We start from the raw sequence: 15,799 nt of genomic DNA on the forward strand, positions 1-15,799 counted from the left end.
TGTTGGGCTGGTTTAGTGGGACAGCATAGTGAAATGAAATACAACCTATGAATGCCTTGTAATTGGATCTGAAGAGCTGCGTCAGAAGTAATTACTGTGTTTGAAAATCTCACTGTCCCCTGATAAAATTGTAAAGATTTGTCAGCATGGAGCCCATGTTCGTAGATTTCACTATAATAATGAACGTTCAAGGTCTGAACCACACCATGATATTGTAGTGTTGAATAAAACGAAGTGGCCGAGTCGTTAATAAAGCTGGACGCGTCATAAGACATGTCAGACCCGATTAGCATGTATATGGGACAACTAGTAATTCCTTTGTATACCAGAATTCCGGCATCCTGGTCCATCTCTGATAGTGGCATCTGTGACATCAGCGTTTGGCCTGACAACCGTCACACCGTCAGAGGACACCGTCATCTCTCCTGCACCAGTGGCAGCCACGACAGTCATAAAATACTTCTGTAATAAACAACAAATTGCATGCATTCGAATGTATAGATATTGTAAAGATGTATACGTGAATAAAGTTTCTGATAAGATTACAAACCTGATGTTCGTGCAAATGTAGGCCAGTAAACTCATGCTGTAAAACCTGGCCAACTTCCATCAGCTCATTGACATCTGATCCGAGACGATGAGATCCGATTCCGACTTTGTATGTAACATTTTCAACACCATTAACGAATCCATACCATCTGGCTCTTAGAGTTGTTGTTGATGTTTGATGGTCTGTGTCAGGAATACTCTGAAAATTTTTATTTAAGAACTGCAAATTGATACCAATCCTGGTAGATCTGTATTTCTAGGACACGTCGTTGTTTCTACACTGAAGTAGGACAACAAGAAGACACACTGTATGAACATCCATCTCTTGAAACGCTCATGTCCGATCGTAAGTGATAGCAAAAGAAATTGTAAACAAAGATGAACAGTATTCATGGTTTCTGTATCTACACTTACGTGCCATCAACATAAGACCATTTTATAGTGTTTTGAAGTATTTATCAAAAGGACATACTATAGTCTTCACAACAAGTATGGGTAATAAATGCTAACATTATAGCTGTCGTGAGCAGGATAGGAAAAGTTTTGGAACAAACAGCTGGCTCAATACATCCAGGATATTTCATGTGGACCATGCAAATCCTGTAAGAAGGAGGGTGGGAGATCATGTTAGACTTTGACACGTCAGTGACAGGTCGTCAACTCAATTTGAGCCATCAATATTGATGGTATTTATCCGCACGAAATGTGTGCTTATTCGTTTTATGCTGTTTGTGATTATATTTGGAATACACCGGAGACGTAGTGATGGGGAATGGGTTGTTCTTGTAATGTTATAAGTTGATAATGAGTCCAGTATATGTGTCTGGGGACGTCAACGCTGGGCACAACGTTTGCTTGCTTAATTTCAAATTCCGCATTCGACAGTTATCCTCCTAACATGATGTAAATTGTCAAGTCTCAAACAGACAATGCAAATAGTTACATTCGACTCTATTCATCAAGTCGCACTGACGACCAAGTTTCGGTTCGTTTATGAACTATTGTAACCTAGGTTCCCCACTGAGCGCTGAATCGAGTTATGAACATACATTTATTTCAAGCAAAGATTCTTCTCCAGCTGGAATGACGTCTTCTACTACACCACGTAACGGCGGCATGACGTCATGGACGTAGGGCTCAGATACTGCCACTGTAGAAAGTCCTACTATGTTGGTGACTCTGACTGACACAAAGTAGGTGTGGCTGTGATGGAGGTCCCAGTGGAGGTCTGTGAGGGCGACGGCTGTACACGTGGGTGGCGACGTCAGTGTACAACCTCCTCCTGACTTCAGCGTCGTGAAGGGGCTTATTGTCGACTGACCGCCTTCAGATCCTGATAACATAATAGTTTTAACATAGTCTTACAGATATCAGATATGATGTGCTTGTTTTGATGTTGGTAATGATCGTACATACCGATTGCAACTTCGTATTTTGCATGTTCAGTGACGATGAATGCTGTCTCGGTCCAACGTGCAATCAGGTAATTTTCCTTCAGCATTACGGTCATTGGTCCAGAATATATAGGATACGTTGTGTGTACCATTACTGGTCCCACCACCCATGATGAAAAAACAATGTTCAGATGATTCCAAACATATACGATTTCATCGGACAGAATTATGAAATGTAAACGATTGAGTGTGCCCTTACTCTGACAGTTGAGATGCCAGCTTTGTTGATGGCCTTGATGGCGATGTAGAACTGTTGCCCTTCACTGAGACGAGGATGGTAGCCCTGATACTGAGGATGATGATGGGTGGACGTATAGGGCAGGATATCTGGAGCTGCTTCACCAGAAGGATCTGACATCAGCCCCAGCTCGTAGTCATAGATACCACTCTCAGTGTCACTGCCAGTCCAGTTTACGAAGAGCTGGGAAATAAGCAAACACTCAAGCAGTGCACAGTTTAGAAATTACCGAAAAGTAATCACAATCAGAACTGAAATACAGCTAAAACATTGTTACCGTGCAGAAATAATCAAACACTGATATGAGAAGCAGGGCAAAACATTGTTAAGTTTAACACATAATGAGTCATAACAAAGCACAGAAGTGGTGTTCATGTTGGTAGTTTATGACAATCTGCCTGAGGACATAAGGTACTCACGTGGTGTTCCCTGTAGACATAGAGTAAGTTGGTGAAGCTGACAGGCAATGCTAGTAAAGATTCACACTCAGGATTGTAAAGCTGCATCCCACTTCCATTGTTGTACCGATGTATTGGAAACAGGGACAGTCTCTTGTCATCTACTGGCGTGGCCTTGGAACTGGAGACACGATCACGTGATGTATGTATATCATACCCATTGTATGCATTCAAGAGAATCGGACACAGTATTTTCGTGATTATTCATTATGATGATAATGGTTTAAGTTAGATAAAAGAGGTTAGAGTTATCAGTGTTTCCAACTATCCATTTAATTTCGATTGAATTGTATCGAGCAACGGAGCAACGTCTTGGCTAATCATGAGGGTACGCTTCAAATCGCTATCCACTTTTGGCACGCACAAAACTTTTCGGATATCGGAAAAGAAAACTATCCCGGGAACAAAAAATACACACATCCATTCAGTGCGAAATATCGTTTCCTTAATAATAGCGACAACAGTGTTCCACATGTAAATTACAGTATCATCAGCTGAAAACAATATCCAAAATAGTACCATAACACATTCCATCCGAGGTCTGGACCAGCTTATTCGATATTGACATTGGCATATTGCGTGACTTCGTAAAGATTGGTTATCCCACCCATAATCCACAAATGATTGTACGATCGTGTGATATCTCCATTATGTCTGCCAGTGATGCTACTTACAAAAATAATGCTTCTTAACCTCCAAAACAATTTCAGAAACTATGGAACCATGTGAAAATGATCTCTTTTATCCGCTTATTAGGAGAAATACAGTCACGTATCGCGGAAATCTATTTTTCAGTAAACTGTTTTTGTACCTGCAACTGTCATCTGGACTGACCACCAGGGTACGTCTTCTGTGGGCGTCGATGTACCACACAACGTTATCTGATGACTTGGCCAGTCCCTCCATCACCCTGGAGTCTCTCACTGCCACCTCACTGACACTGGGTGGTGTTGTGTCTACAGTCACTCCGTCAGAACACACTGGGTCAGATGCTTCCAGTGCTCGGTTGAAGGCCACCACTGTCACGTGATACTTGCCGACAGAGGGCGCTGTCCAGGAGGCGGATGTGGAATAGGTTTCCGTGACCTGCGTGTCATGAGTGAATGATCCGAAATATTTAGACAGATATGTGTGATTTTTACATGGAGAGGAAACATTATTTTATCGTTTATACCCCCAGTTTAATCATTTCAAAGTTGCATGATTGAAAACAATGTTGAAAAATCTACATTCGTAGCATTCAATATATGACATCTGCAAGTTAAGGAAATGTTACTTGGTGGATTTGTAATGGGGTTCTTTACCTCGACTAAAGACCTATCAGCTCCAAATTCATTCGCTGAGAGACAGTGAGACCCAAATTTATATTGGTAGAATTTGACTCCGCTCTCTTTGTCAAAGAATCCGTCCCAGTGGCTGGAGAGTTGGAGGTGCTGCTGGTAGTCCACTTCCGGGTTCCCCAACTGACCCTCGTGAGCCACACCAGGATGAGGGGGACTTGCATCTATTGTCACCTGAACAAGATCGTTGAACGGCATGTTATGCAACAGATCACGTGTATATTGATCAGCAGGAAATCATGTATACCGGTATACAATGCACAGAAGAGATTTCAATGAATTATACGAAAGTTTCACTTACTTTAAACTCCACCTTTGTTGTTAGTTTGGCGTGGTTTGTTACAGTGACCTCTAGATAGTAGTCAGAGTCGTGAGAACCCTTGTTTTTGTTGCTGAATATTCCTCCACGTCGGCGACTGCTGTCTACTACGATGGGCTTTACTTGGAAGTGACGATGGTAGCAGCCTTTGGCTGGCGTGCAGTAACAGTTAGCTCCCCTTGGGGCATTAGCTTTGGCGCTCTTGCAGTCAACAATACTCTGTGTTATTTACAAAACAAATATTTTTAACAATACAATTAGCGTCTTTGAAGGGCATTTATAAGCGATACAAATAAAGACAATAATTTTATGGATGTCAACTTTTTTTTTCATGTGACGGGCACGACGTTTCGGTGTATTTTCTTACTCCTTCATCGGGTGAAACCATGCCATTTAATACAATTAGGTTTGGAAATAAATCATGTCAATGTTATTATTGATAAAATCTCACCAACAGTCAATATTTAATGGGTTTAAGTGACGTAATGGAGTAAAGCCCAAGTTCAATAACTTCAAAAGTAGTAGAGAGAAAGACAGTCCGGGACCAGTTCCAACAAAAGCCTCTGCAAAGCCTTATTTACCAAATAAGGCTTTTGTCGGACCCTTAGCTCTTGCTACCATTTCCCCTACTATGAAAAAGTTTGAGACGCTAGCGGGATACGAACGCCCAATGTTATACCTCTTAACCGCACCACTTAACCGACTGAGCTACCGGGGACATGATTGAAGTATGTTGGTTTAACGGGTATTGCATCATCCAATACTGGGCTGGTCGCTATGACACTATGCCATGTTTACCTCGATGAAACAGTTTAATGTGAATCGCCTATGATCTCTTTGGTGTTTGTAATAAAGGCTTGCCGGGCTTTTTTCACACCTTGTTCTATGTACTTTTTTTTATCATCCTCGCTGATAGCAGACTTACGAGACTTGGACCGAATCTCTTGTTTCATTTCATTATATTTTGTGAGTTCAGAGAGGATTGAACGAAATTCCTCCTCTGAGATCTTACTGTCAGTGAGTGCAGTGGAAATACGCTCACTTACTGTGTTCAGCTTTGCTTCTGCCAGAACCCTGATCCCATCATGTTTCAATGCCTTACGATGCAGTCTGCGTGATGCCAACTTAAGCGCCAACCCTAACACCCCCCTGCCACCCCAGCTGTTATTTCAATGCCTAGCACTATAGGTGCAGCCACGATGGTAGCTAACAACCCAACACCTGCCGCCCCTAGTCCCATGCTGGTTACCATAAGGGTAGTATCAGCCCCGTCCACGATATTGAAAGCTCTATGGTACTTTTTACATAGTGCTTTACGTGTGTCGCGGTCTTGCTCTAGTTGACGTTTTACATCACATAACTGCCTCAAGCGGAACCCGTCTACGGTTTCCAGGGTCTTCGCTACTTCCTTTATGACTGGGTACAGCCCCATCCTGTGTGCCTATAATATATCTGGGAAAATATTTTTTAATTGGGTATCAGTTAATAGTTGCTCAACGTACTGGAATTTTACAAGGCCAACGTTCTCGGGTATGCCAATAGGGGAAAGGCGAACAGGGTCTCTTTGGAGACTTACACTAAACGTCCTGTTGCTCGTTAAGGGGGGCAGAAACCCCTTACCAGGCCCCGAGTCCATTTGTATAACGATACTACAATAGCGGTCTTTATATTCGGTTTCAGATATGCTTATTTCCACCCCAGATACAAGGGCCCATGAGACAGTCCCATGGGTGCTTTTAAAAAGTATTGCGATTAATGTGGAGCCTGGGGACATCACCCTAGGAGGTTGTAGGTAAGAGTGTCCCTTAAATGATAACTGTGCATACTCGGGTGCATCTAACATATAACCAGGGTGATTGGGGATTGGGGAAATTCTAATCTTTATAAGACCGTCGGGTTGAAACCCCCCGAACGTGATACCGCTGTTCTTAATTTCAGTGATATCATCAAAAACATCACGAAAAGAGACGTAAGGTGTGGTGAGGGTTATGTTGAGCAAACATTTGGACTCTATAAAGTGGTTGTGCAGACTTCTCATAAAGTCGTCTGGCAGGAGCCTCCGCACGTACCCATCACCTATTGATTGTAGGATGTATAAGCTACCTTTCTTACCAGGCTGATCGAATCCCTCTAGGTCCATGAGTGTGAGTTTGGGTAGATGATCGGCTATTGCTGCCCGCCTATACACGTTGTCTTTTAAGTGTAGGATGTATGAGCCACCTTCCTCACCAGGCTGATCGAATCCCTCCATGTCCCCTAGGTCGTTAAGCGTAGTGTTGGGGCGATGACTGGTCATTGCTATAATACTATTACGAGATAATTTCCAACTGGTTTTCTGATAATAGTTCAGGGGTGAACTTCATCCCCATGAAGTGTATGTTGTCGGGTAGGAAGATCTTGGTTAGTGATATCGTGTTTTCCACGATCACGTTGACTCCCTGCAGACTGGTGTTGGAGCCGACACCCACCCGCACGTAAACGTTGCAAACGTGATACTGGTGTCGTTTCACCCACCTGAGTTTGATCCCCTTCACAATCTCGACATCACCCCGCGATGGTTCCCCTAGGTAGACTTTGATGATCAGTGTTGAGTTTGCTGGTAGACTCTCCAGTATCCTGACCACGCCTTCGAATTCAGACACCAACTGCAATGTAACGTTTTGCATGTTCGGTTTACTCGATAGCATATGGGCCGCCATACTGGCGACTGGGCTGATGGCTACGCTACGTCTCTGAGTCGGGACGTAAGCCACGAGCAGGGTTCCGTTGTTAACGACTTTGTTTAGGTGGTTGTCTTTGTTATCAGTGAACATGTAGGGGGAGCCGAGCCTAATATTGAGAAACCAGTCGTCTTTATCAGGTAACAACACCCACTTGTCATCTTCGGTGAAGACGAGTGTATATGGCGTGTTTCGGGCGACGGTAGTGCTCTCAACATCGTCTAAGTCGAACAGTTTGCCCCCGAATGATGGGTATATTATCCAGTTATCATCGCCGGTGTTGACAAGGGTGTACTTAGTGTTGACAACCGCTCTTGCGGTATCTACTATATCACTTAGGGCTCCACCGGAGGGGACTTCAACGCGTTTGTAAATGTTGTTTTTCAGTTGCAAGGCGTACAATTTACCATCTACTCCGGGAGCGTCGAAACCGCGTGTGTCCCCGAGGTCGGAGATCCCCGCATTGACGCATTTTTTCACCCCGGGCCCTTGTGCGCTGGTCATTTTATGTGCAGCGTTACGCTGAGGTATCCTATATTCACGAGATTATGATTTATATCTAACACCGATATTATCAGCTCAGGGATGTTGCCCTGGGTTAACCTCTTATACTGCCGCGGTGAAAACGACTCGGTTCTACCGTCGTTGTATTTCTCCGTTTTCACCGGTACGGCTCTCAGTATAGTGGAAGGGTGACCCCCTTGAATGTTGTCCGTTGTGCTAACCTGACTGAGATGAATGCACAGCTCTCGGTACGGTACTAGGTCGGGTAACTTCGTACCTGTGACGGTTGTTGTTGGTTTTATCTCATCAGGTGATATACCGAGTGTCCTCGCCAATGGCCGGCTGAGTTTTAAGGGGTTTATTCCGTTGTTGATTAACACCACTATACCGTTTGAGTCGTTCATCTTGAGTTCGGCTCCCAATGGTTTGAAGACCTCGTCGCTTAGAGAGCACACGCTGTAGTAGCCTTCAGTTATCTGATTGCGGGTGCCACTAACGGACAGCTTATTGTTGCTAGCGTTGATGTTAGTCCATTGTGGTAGGTAGGTGATATCACAGAGTGCGACTTCGAGTTGACTGGACGTATTATCGATCGCGTGCGTCAGCTGAACGGCCTCACCGCTCGTTATTCCTGGAAGTGTTATGTACATGTTAGAGTATATATGCTCATTATATAATAGTTTTAAAATGTACTCTCAAAGAGGAGCATCCTCTCAAGGAGTGTCTTACTCCCCTGGAGTGTTTTACCCTAAACTGGACGTAGATTTCTCACCCATGAAGATCGTGGTCGCTAATGGGGCACATTTCGACTCCCAGCTTTTAGATGTGTTCAGCCTGTATAAATTTTCAGTGACTAACGCTAAGGTCGTTCATGCTTGGTTCAACAACCCGATGCAGTTCTGGCAGAATCAACTCAACTTCGCCGTGTGGAGCGCTACAACGGGGTGTGGTGTGACATTGACACACGGCGTGGACCGCTGAGTCAGTCTGTGTTCAAGTTCCACGTGTACTACCAGGTCAGGCGTATCCTTAAAGAAATCAGCGTCCCGCTCCCACAGGACAAGGCGTGGAACGCAGTAAACAACAAGTACGATAGACGGGCCTACGAACGTATTTGCAACGAATTCGAACTAAACCCGAAGACGGATTGGCGTTTGCCGGGGTCGAACCACGGGTTGGGTATCCCCATCGTTCACCAAATGCCCCTCGTTGAAGCCAGCGAGAAGTTGAAAGAATGGGGATACAAGTCGTATCATCATCTAACAACCAACGAGTGGGATGACCGTTACATGGCTTTCAATGACAGCAAGGATTACCGAGTCTGGAGGTTTGATCAGGGAAGGGCAGCGGATGACTGGAAAAAGTTCATGCTGGACACATCGAAAGGGTTCACTCGTGCCGGGGTAATCAGGTTAAACGACTCGATTCGAACGTACGTGTGGGCGCTGTTGGGTGCGCAGACGCAAACGCGTTCCAGTATTATCGGTAAGGGGACTGCTTACGACGCTCAGAAACAGTTCGTTGTCAACGTTGAGGATGCTATCAATGCTCCAGTTGATCTCCCGAGTGCCATCAAACGCTACCAAGACGTGTTGGAATATGCCAGGTCGAAAGTCGACTACATCTTCGATGTGGGACTGTACATGGCTCCGAGTGATATGCAACTGAGAGTAAAAAAAGTAGTGGGCTACAACAACGAAATAGTTATAGCCACGACGGACCAAAAGTTGGGCGTCAACCTCGATGTCAACATCCCCCACGTCCCACCACCCACGACCGGTGAAACAGGTATAGTGGCACCACCCCCGGAGCCTAGGGTTCAACCAACACCCCCTGTGGGGGTGGCCCCGCACGTTCTGGAGCAGCACATCGATAGTAAAACAGCCCTGGTGGTTGGTGGGGTTGCTGTCGGGTTGGGCCTTATTTGGTTAAAAATTCCTTAGCTGCCACGTACACCAAACCCACCATGGCGACGATGGCTGCCCACAGGTTTTGACTAAGCCACGTGGCAGTTTTAGCCAGAGCACCTAACAACCACGAGACGATGCTACCCAGGATGCCGGGTAGGGCTTCGGCGGCCTTACCAGCCAGTTTAGCCAGTGCCTCCCCTAGGGATTTCAGGTGTTTTTTAATCCAGTCTTTAATATCCCCACCACTTGGTGGTGTGCCGGCAGGCGTGGGGGTACCCCCACTCAGAGACACCACCAGGGTTGATATGATGAAGCCCAATGCAGTCACAATGCTGGCGATGGTGATGCCTTGCTCCCCCGGAACAGGATCCGAATCCTGTCAGCTAGCGTGGTGTCTTCATTTAGGACTCGATCGATGGTTTCCCGTACGCGACTGATCTGGGATCGGAGGGCTTCCCGGTTAGAGGAAGCGGATTCCAACCGAGTCCGTCTCTCGTCTTCCAAGTTTTTTATTCTCTCCTCAATACGCCGTTTCATATCACCATCCGCTTCGGTGAGTTTTATTTTCTCGCGAGCGATGTGCTCATCGATTTCATTAAGTTTCCCCATGTTGTTCACTAGTTCTCCGCGTACATGTTTCAAGGCTTCGTCTAGGCCTCGCAGTTCCCTCAGGGGAAATTCGAGACCCGGCAAGGGTTTGTTATGGTACGTAGCCAATATTTTTTCGATACTGTCTGACGTTTCTTTAGCATCCCCAGTATTGGCCCTGGCTGCTTGCAGATCTTGGACGGCCTTTGGGGGAAGCTTTGGCCGTGCGCCTCTGTAATCTATGAGGCCTAGTTCATCATGGATCAGCTGAACCCCATGGCGAGTGGTGAGTGTTGACAAAGCAAGCGGTTCTCTCGTGCGCTTATTCATGAGATCGATCTCCGGGTGAGCCTTCAATCGCAGCGTGCCCTTCTTATCAACGGTAAACTTGGAATAGTCCCTCCCCAACGGCTTGATGTTGTCTCTATTTTCAACTGCGTTGTAATAATCGTCAACAGCCGGCTGTATAAGTTCAGTACTTAAGGGGGTAGTGTCATCCTCGAATGCCTGGGCACTATCATCCCACACCATATCATCCATAGGTATGTACTCTGCCATTATTTAGTATTAAAATATATTTCATTTATATAACAATGTACGGTAGAAAACTAGATCCTTTCAGAAGATCAAGAGAGCCTCTAGGCGTCAGAGCCGTGCGCCAGTCGGTGACCATCACCAACAATCCCAGCAAGATAGACCAGAACCAAACGCTGCTGGTTAGATTCCCAAACCTTGGTGAGAATGACCTCATTGTACCAGGCACGGTTCGACTGGCGTTCAATCTCACGCTGACCTCCACCAACGACAAACGCGAGCTAGTGCGGAGCGTAGGAATCAGGGGGCCATTATCAAGAAAACCACCATCAAGATCAGCGGTAACGAGGTGTTGAGCATCGACGACAGTGACGTGTTTCACTGCTACGGGGATCTCTGGAAAAGCGAGGGAGAACGTGTCAATGACGTGTACCAGGGTATCAGCAAATCGACCCGGTCGCGCATAGGGTATGGCTTCACGCAAGACCAGCTAGACAAGCTATCGGACGGTGAAAAAGGCCATCGCTCAAGCATCGGGAACAGGTTCTATGCGTGCGCTCGACTTCGAAGTTGCTCACGGGCACGCAGCGCCGTTTTACCAGGCCGAGCTGGGTGATAGGCTTGAATACGAGCTCACGTTTAACGACTATAGCAAAGTAGTGCGTACGCCGAACGGTGATGAGGCCAGTTACGCCATCGACAACATCTCTCTGGAGTTCGACATGGTCACTAGCCCGGAGCTGGCCAGGCAGGTTCGAAGCCAGTACTCTGGGAAGATGGCCATCCTGTACGACCGCATACTGAGGCATAGATCAGTCGTGCGAGATAAGAGCGACACTGTGTGGAATATCAACCTGAACGTGCCGGCGCGATCGATGAAAGGCATCCTTATCATCCCCGTGGAGGATTACGCACCGTTCCGGAGGGACAGCGAGAAGTTTTTAATCCCGAGATTGAAAAGGTGGAAGTGACCATAGAGGGCGTGCCCAACCAGCTGTTCAGTCATGGTATGAGGCCATACCAGCAGTGGGATGAGATAAAAAAGCTACCGAGCAAACATCCGTATATAGCCAAAGACCTGGACCTATCCTCCGTGCAAATCGGTGAATACTTAACTAACAAGTACGCGCTGTGGTTGGACATGCGATCCACAGATGATGATAAACTACACGGTAGTGGCCGTAGAATAGACAATGGCAGCGAAGGAATTACTATCCAGATTACCAAGAAGGCTCAACCCGCTGGTAAGTTGAAATTATATCTGTACGTTATTATGGACGCGCAACTTAATATAGACAATGGGAGATTCGTGCAAGCCATCTACTGATTTGCCTGCCAGCAAGCTATTGCTACCCCGCGACCCACACTGCGCCATAGTGTGTGGGCAGACTGGCTGTGGGAAGACCGTTTTCGTGTTGGATATGTTGGAGGGGTACTACAGGGATGTGTTCGACCACATCGTTATCATGTGCCCTACTCTGAGCATGAATAAACGCATTACTGCGGAAAGACCTTGGGTGATGACGGACCCTAACGTACACACATAGTCGACCCGGGAACACGCCTACAGGACTGGTTGAAAGCTCTTCACGAGAAATTTAAAGGGGAGTCTACACTGTTCATACTGGACGACTGCAGCGCTAATCGCGAGATAACAAAAAAGAGAGACATGCTATCGTACCTGGCATTTTCAGGCCGGCACGCGAAGCACAGCGTCTGGGTGCTAACGCAGAAGTTCAACTCGGTGTTGAAAGACCTCAGGGAGCAGACGCGATGGGTGGCCTTATTTCACTGCAAGGACAGGGATTCGTTCGAGGAGTGTTTGAGAGAGAACGATGTGATGAGCAAATTAGAACGGGAACGGGTGAAGAAACAGCTCGCTGAAACTAAACATGCTAAGCTCGTGCTCAAGACCGACCAACCAGTAGCATATAGGGTGGTTTAGCTTAGCAATGCTTAGCAAATGCTTAGCAATGCTTAGCAATGCTTAGTATAATGCTTAGTATTTAGTTATAGCTATGGTATTTGAAGTGTTCGTCGTGTGCAACTTAACCTTCATTTCCCTGTGTTTTGCCTGCATCGGGTATTATATAGTTAAAACTAAATCTTACTTGTTATATTATAAGATGGAGTGTGAGGAATTGCTCGAACAATTGTTGGTACCCCAACAGGTGGACGATGGCAAGCGAGAGAAACTGGTGGCGTTGGCTGTTGGCGGCAAAGCCAAACATTACTTTGGGGAGTACACTCCAGATAAAATTCACAAAATGTCAGCCGAAGAAATCGATAAGCTGTACGCTAGATACCAGTCCCGGCTCGGAGCAGAGATGACAAAGACAATAGGATCGGCTATGACCCAGATATACACTGGTATTGCGGCATACTTCCTTCCCATCCCCCCAGAGCGTCGACTTTACTTGTGGGAAGACCTCGAGAAAGACCCTTTTATCGAAAACGCCTTGAGCTCTATTAGCTGTGAGCTGTACCACAAATATGGTATGTTGTTAGCCCCGGTGACGGCGGCAATTATCACGGCAAAGCATTGCCAATTTGAGAGGAAAAATAATAATAATAGTATAGATGGATGCACAGGAGGAAACCCCACCCCAACAACTGGGGAAACCCCAACAACTGGAGGAAACCTCCAGGGAGGAGACCCCTTCACAGGAGACCCCAAAGTTGGGGGAACCCACAGTAACCAGGCAGAAGAATCCTAAGAGAGTAGCTGCCGGTAAAAAACGGTGGTGTAACCAACATAAAATTATCAGGGTGACTCACCCGGAGCGTCTCTTGTTGGTTGTAGGTGTAACTGCAGCCGTGGCTATCTCGTGGTTATATAAACGACACAGGAATCCCAGTGAGGGAAATCCTCACAATTCCGGTGATCCGGTCCCCCAATTAGAGGTCGACCCGCACATCATGTTATAATTTAATATTTTTATATCATATACATAATGTCTGAGGGGAAAACGTTCGTCAACGACGCATACCACGCCACAGTGGTCGCCAGTCTAGCCGTAGGATACGCTCGGTTGACCAAAATGGTGCTTAAACAACCAACTATCAAGCTAGATTTCAACCTGCAGGATATGGGTATGCTCATAATGAACCTTGGTATGGCGATGGCTACAAAAGACATCCTAGTAAAACAAGGGATACTACCTGAAAATATTATGAAGTAAAGATGGCCCACGATAGCTATGATGGTCGGTGGGGCGTTAGTGAATGCCCTAGCATTTTCCGGGAGTTACCTTTCTTCTCGAAACTACGAGAGTCACACGCGGCAGAAATACAGGAAGAGAGGAAGCGGCATAATCTCGCTATTGAGAACTTACAAACAGCACAGGCTGAGATGCGGCTAAAAAACGCCTCCAGAGGATCGATTACATTAACGAACAACTCAGGCGTGAAAACCATGCCGTTCAAACATTCCGCGATTAATGTCGATGACGCAGACAGACAATACTACTTATTAACTGGTAAACGATTGGAGCCACTACAGAAGCCAACACTCGCTCAGTACTACACACCATCCAAGGGACAAATGGACCGTGAACTGACTTTCATAGCGCTGGGTATAGCAGCGACTGCATTGGTTGCGAAACAATTAGACTAAATACCCATATAAGTATGCTAAACATGAGACCTGCTCCATACCGATGCGAATACATACTTATGGGGAAGACCGAGGCCTGTGGTAGGAAATGCAGGACTCAGGGGTACTGTTGTTTCCACATAGGAAGCCCTAACTACGTGTGTTCTGTGTGTGGTATAGGGGTCAAAGGGCACTACTGTCTATGTAAAGCTCACGGGGCTAACGTAGTCAGACATCACCTCATCTACGAGAATAAAAAGCCCTACATAAAAGAACGTAGGCGATTTCTCAAGATAGCAGTGTCAGGCAGGTCCCAATTAGCTATGTTTGTGGAAATAAGGCTGGAGGAGTTACCTCCCTTTGACTATGCCCCAATTAGAGATTATACACACCTACATATAGCTATGTTTGTGGAAACTGAGCCCAGGGAAGGTTGCCTGAGCAGCTGGCAGATGGATGTGGGGAAAAGTATAGATATCAGTGTCCTCAAACCCATGATTATTAGTGAACTATATAAGGGGTGCTCGTTTGTAGGGTTTGATGTGCCATGGGCTGGGCACACTTGGAATTACTTTGATGGGGGGCGAGTAGATGTGCATGGGGATATAGATATACTTGTTGACGACTCGTTGCAAGTAATACAAAACACCCTACTATGCTGCGCATATTCCGGGTGGGTTGAGGGAATAATCGATAAGGTGTATCTTGATTTTTTACCTTTACTGTGACCCAATTAGACATTGGTTCTCTTAGGTGTGTACGCAACTATGACGACTATACGCGAGCTCAAACAAATCGCAAGACAGAGAGGCGTGATCGGGTATTCTCGCATGCGAAAACCAGCATTGTTGAGATTACTAGGTTTAGAAGCCCCTCCTACGGTAAAACAATTAAAAGCTCAAGCAAAACAGCTTGGATTCACGGGTTATTCAAACCTGGGGAGAGCCGGGTTAATCGCATTGTTATCACATGCCCCCGTAGCAAAACCTCCCACTGTAAAACAATTGAAAACCGAGGCACGTGATTTGGGGTTAGGGGGATATTCCCGTATGAGGAAACCACAGCTTGTAGAACTATTACGACAGAATAGAGCTGTCGACCTACAGTTCGTACCCACTGAGCGTGCTGTAGGCAACTATTTGAGAGGCTGGCGCATGCACGTTGATAGGAACATAGATATTACAGATATTAAGCCACTGATAGCTGATAAGGTCAACCAGGAACTAGCCAGTCTAGGAAGTATCAAGTTCCAGATCACAGTGAAAATGTCGCTCGATAAGAACGTAGGAGGCGGGGTCACTGAGTACGTTCAGCCTTACTTCCGAGGTAAACAAGAGGTTGCCACACATATAGAGACCATTGACGCATCAATCGATACTAGTTTTCAGCAGATACGGGAATACCTAGAACGCTACACACACTTGGGGTCTGGGTGGGCTGTAGATAAAATCGATAATGTCTATCTAGACATAGCTAACTACGTGCCGTTCAGAGGCGGGTCATACCTAGACTTGCCCCCCTACTATAGGAAAAAACAGGCTATGGTAAACGTTAAGAATAGAGAGACGATTGCCTGAGGGTGGCTATCAG

At 46.0% G+C, this 15,799-nt stretch overlaps 1 protein-coding gene across 1 annotated transcript in view; it reads right to left on the bottom strand.

The window, feature by feature from the left end:
- Positions 1 to 306: 306 nt before the first annotated feature.
- Positions 307 to 15,799, bottom strand: part of LOC124266453 — a 56,887-nt gene continuing 41,394 nt past the window's right edge. Inside the window, exons 15-23 of the mRNA XM_046701247.1 lie at positions 4,341 to 4,577; positions 4,004 to 4,213; positions 3,511 to 3,785; positions 2,661 to 2,820; positions 2,203 to 2,424; positions 1,966 to 2,110; positions 1,599 to 1,882; positions 551 to 748; positions 307 to 462 (exon numbers count right to left, since the gene is read on the bottom strand). Coding sequence (XP_046557203.1) covers positions 307 to 462; positions 551 to 748; positions 1,599 to 1,882; positions 1,966 to 2,110; positions 2,203 to 2,424; positions 2,661 to 2,820; positions 3,511 to 3,785; positions 4,004 to 4,213; positions 4,341 to 4,577 — 1,887 coding nt within the window. The remainder of the gene's footprint in view (positions 463 to 550; positions 749 to 1,598; positions 1,883 to 1,965; positions 2,111 to 2,202; positions 2,425 to 2,660; positions 2,821 to 3,510; positions 3,786 to 4,003; positions 4,214 to 4,340; positions 4,578 to 15,799) is intronic.

The sequence above is a fragment of the Haliotis rubra genome, unplaced genomic scaffold (genome assembly GCF_003918875.1).
Source record: "Haliotis rubra isolate DU_JTF1 unplaced genomic scaffold, ASM391887v1 Scf1257, whole genome shotgun sequence".
Taxonomy (NCBI): domain Eukaryota; kingdom Metazoa; phylum Mollusca; class Gastropoda; order Lepetellida; family Haliotidae; genus Haliotis; species Haliotis rubra.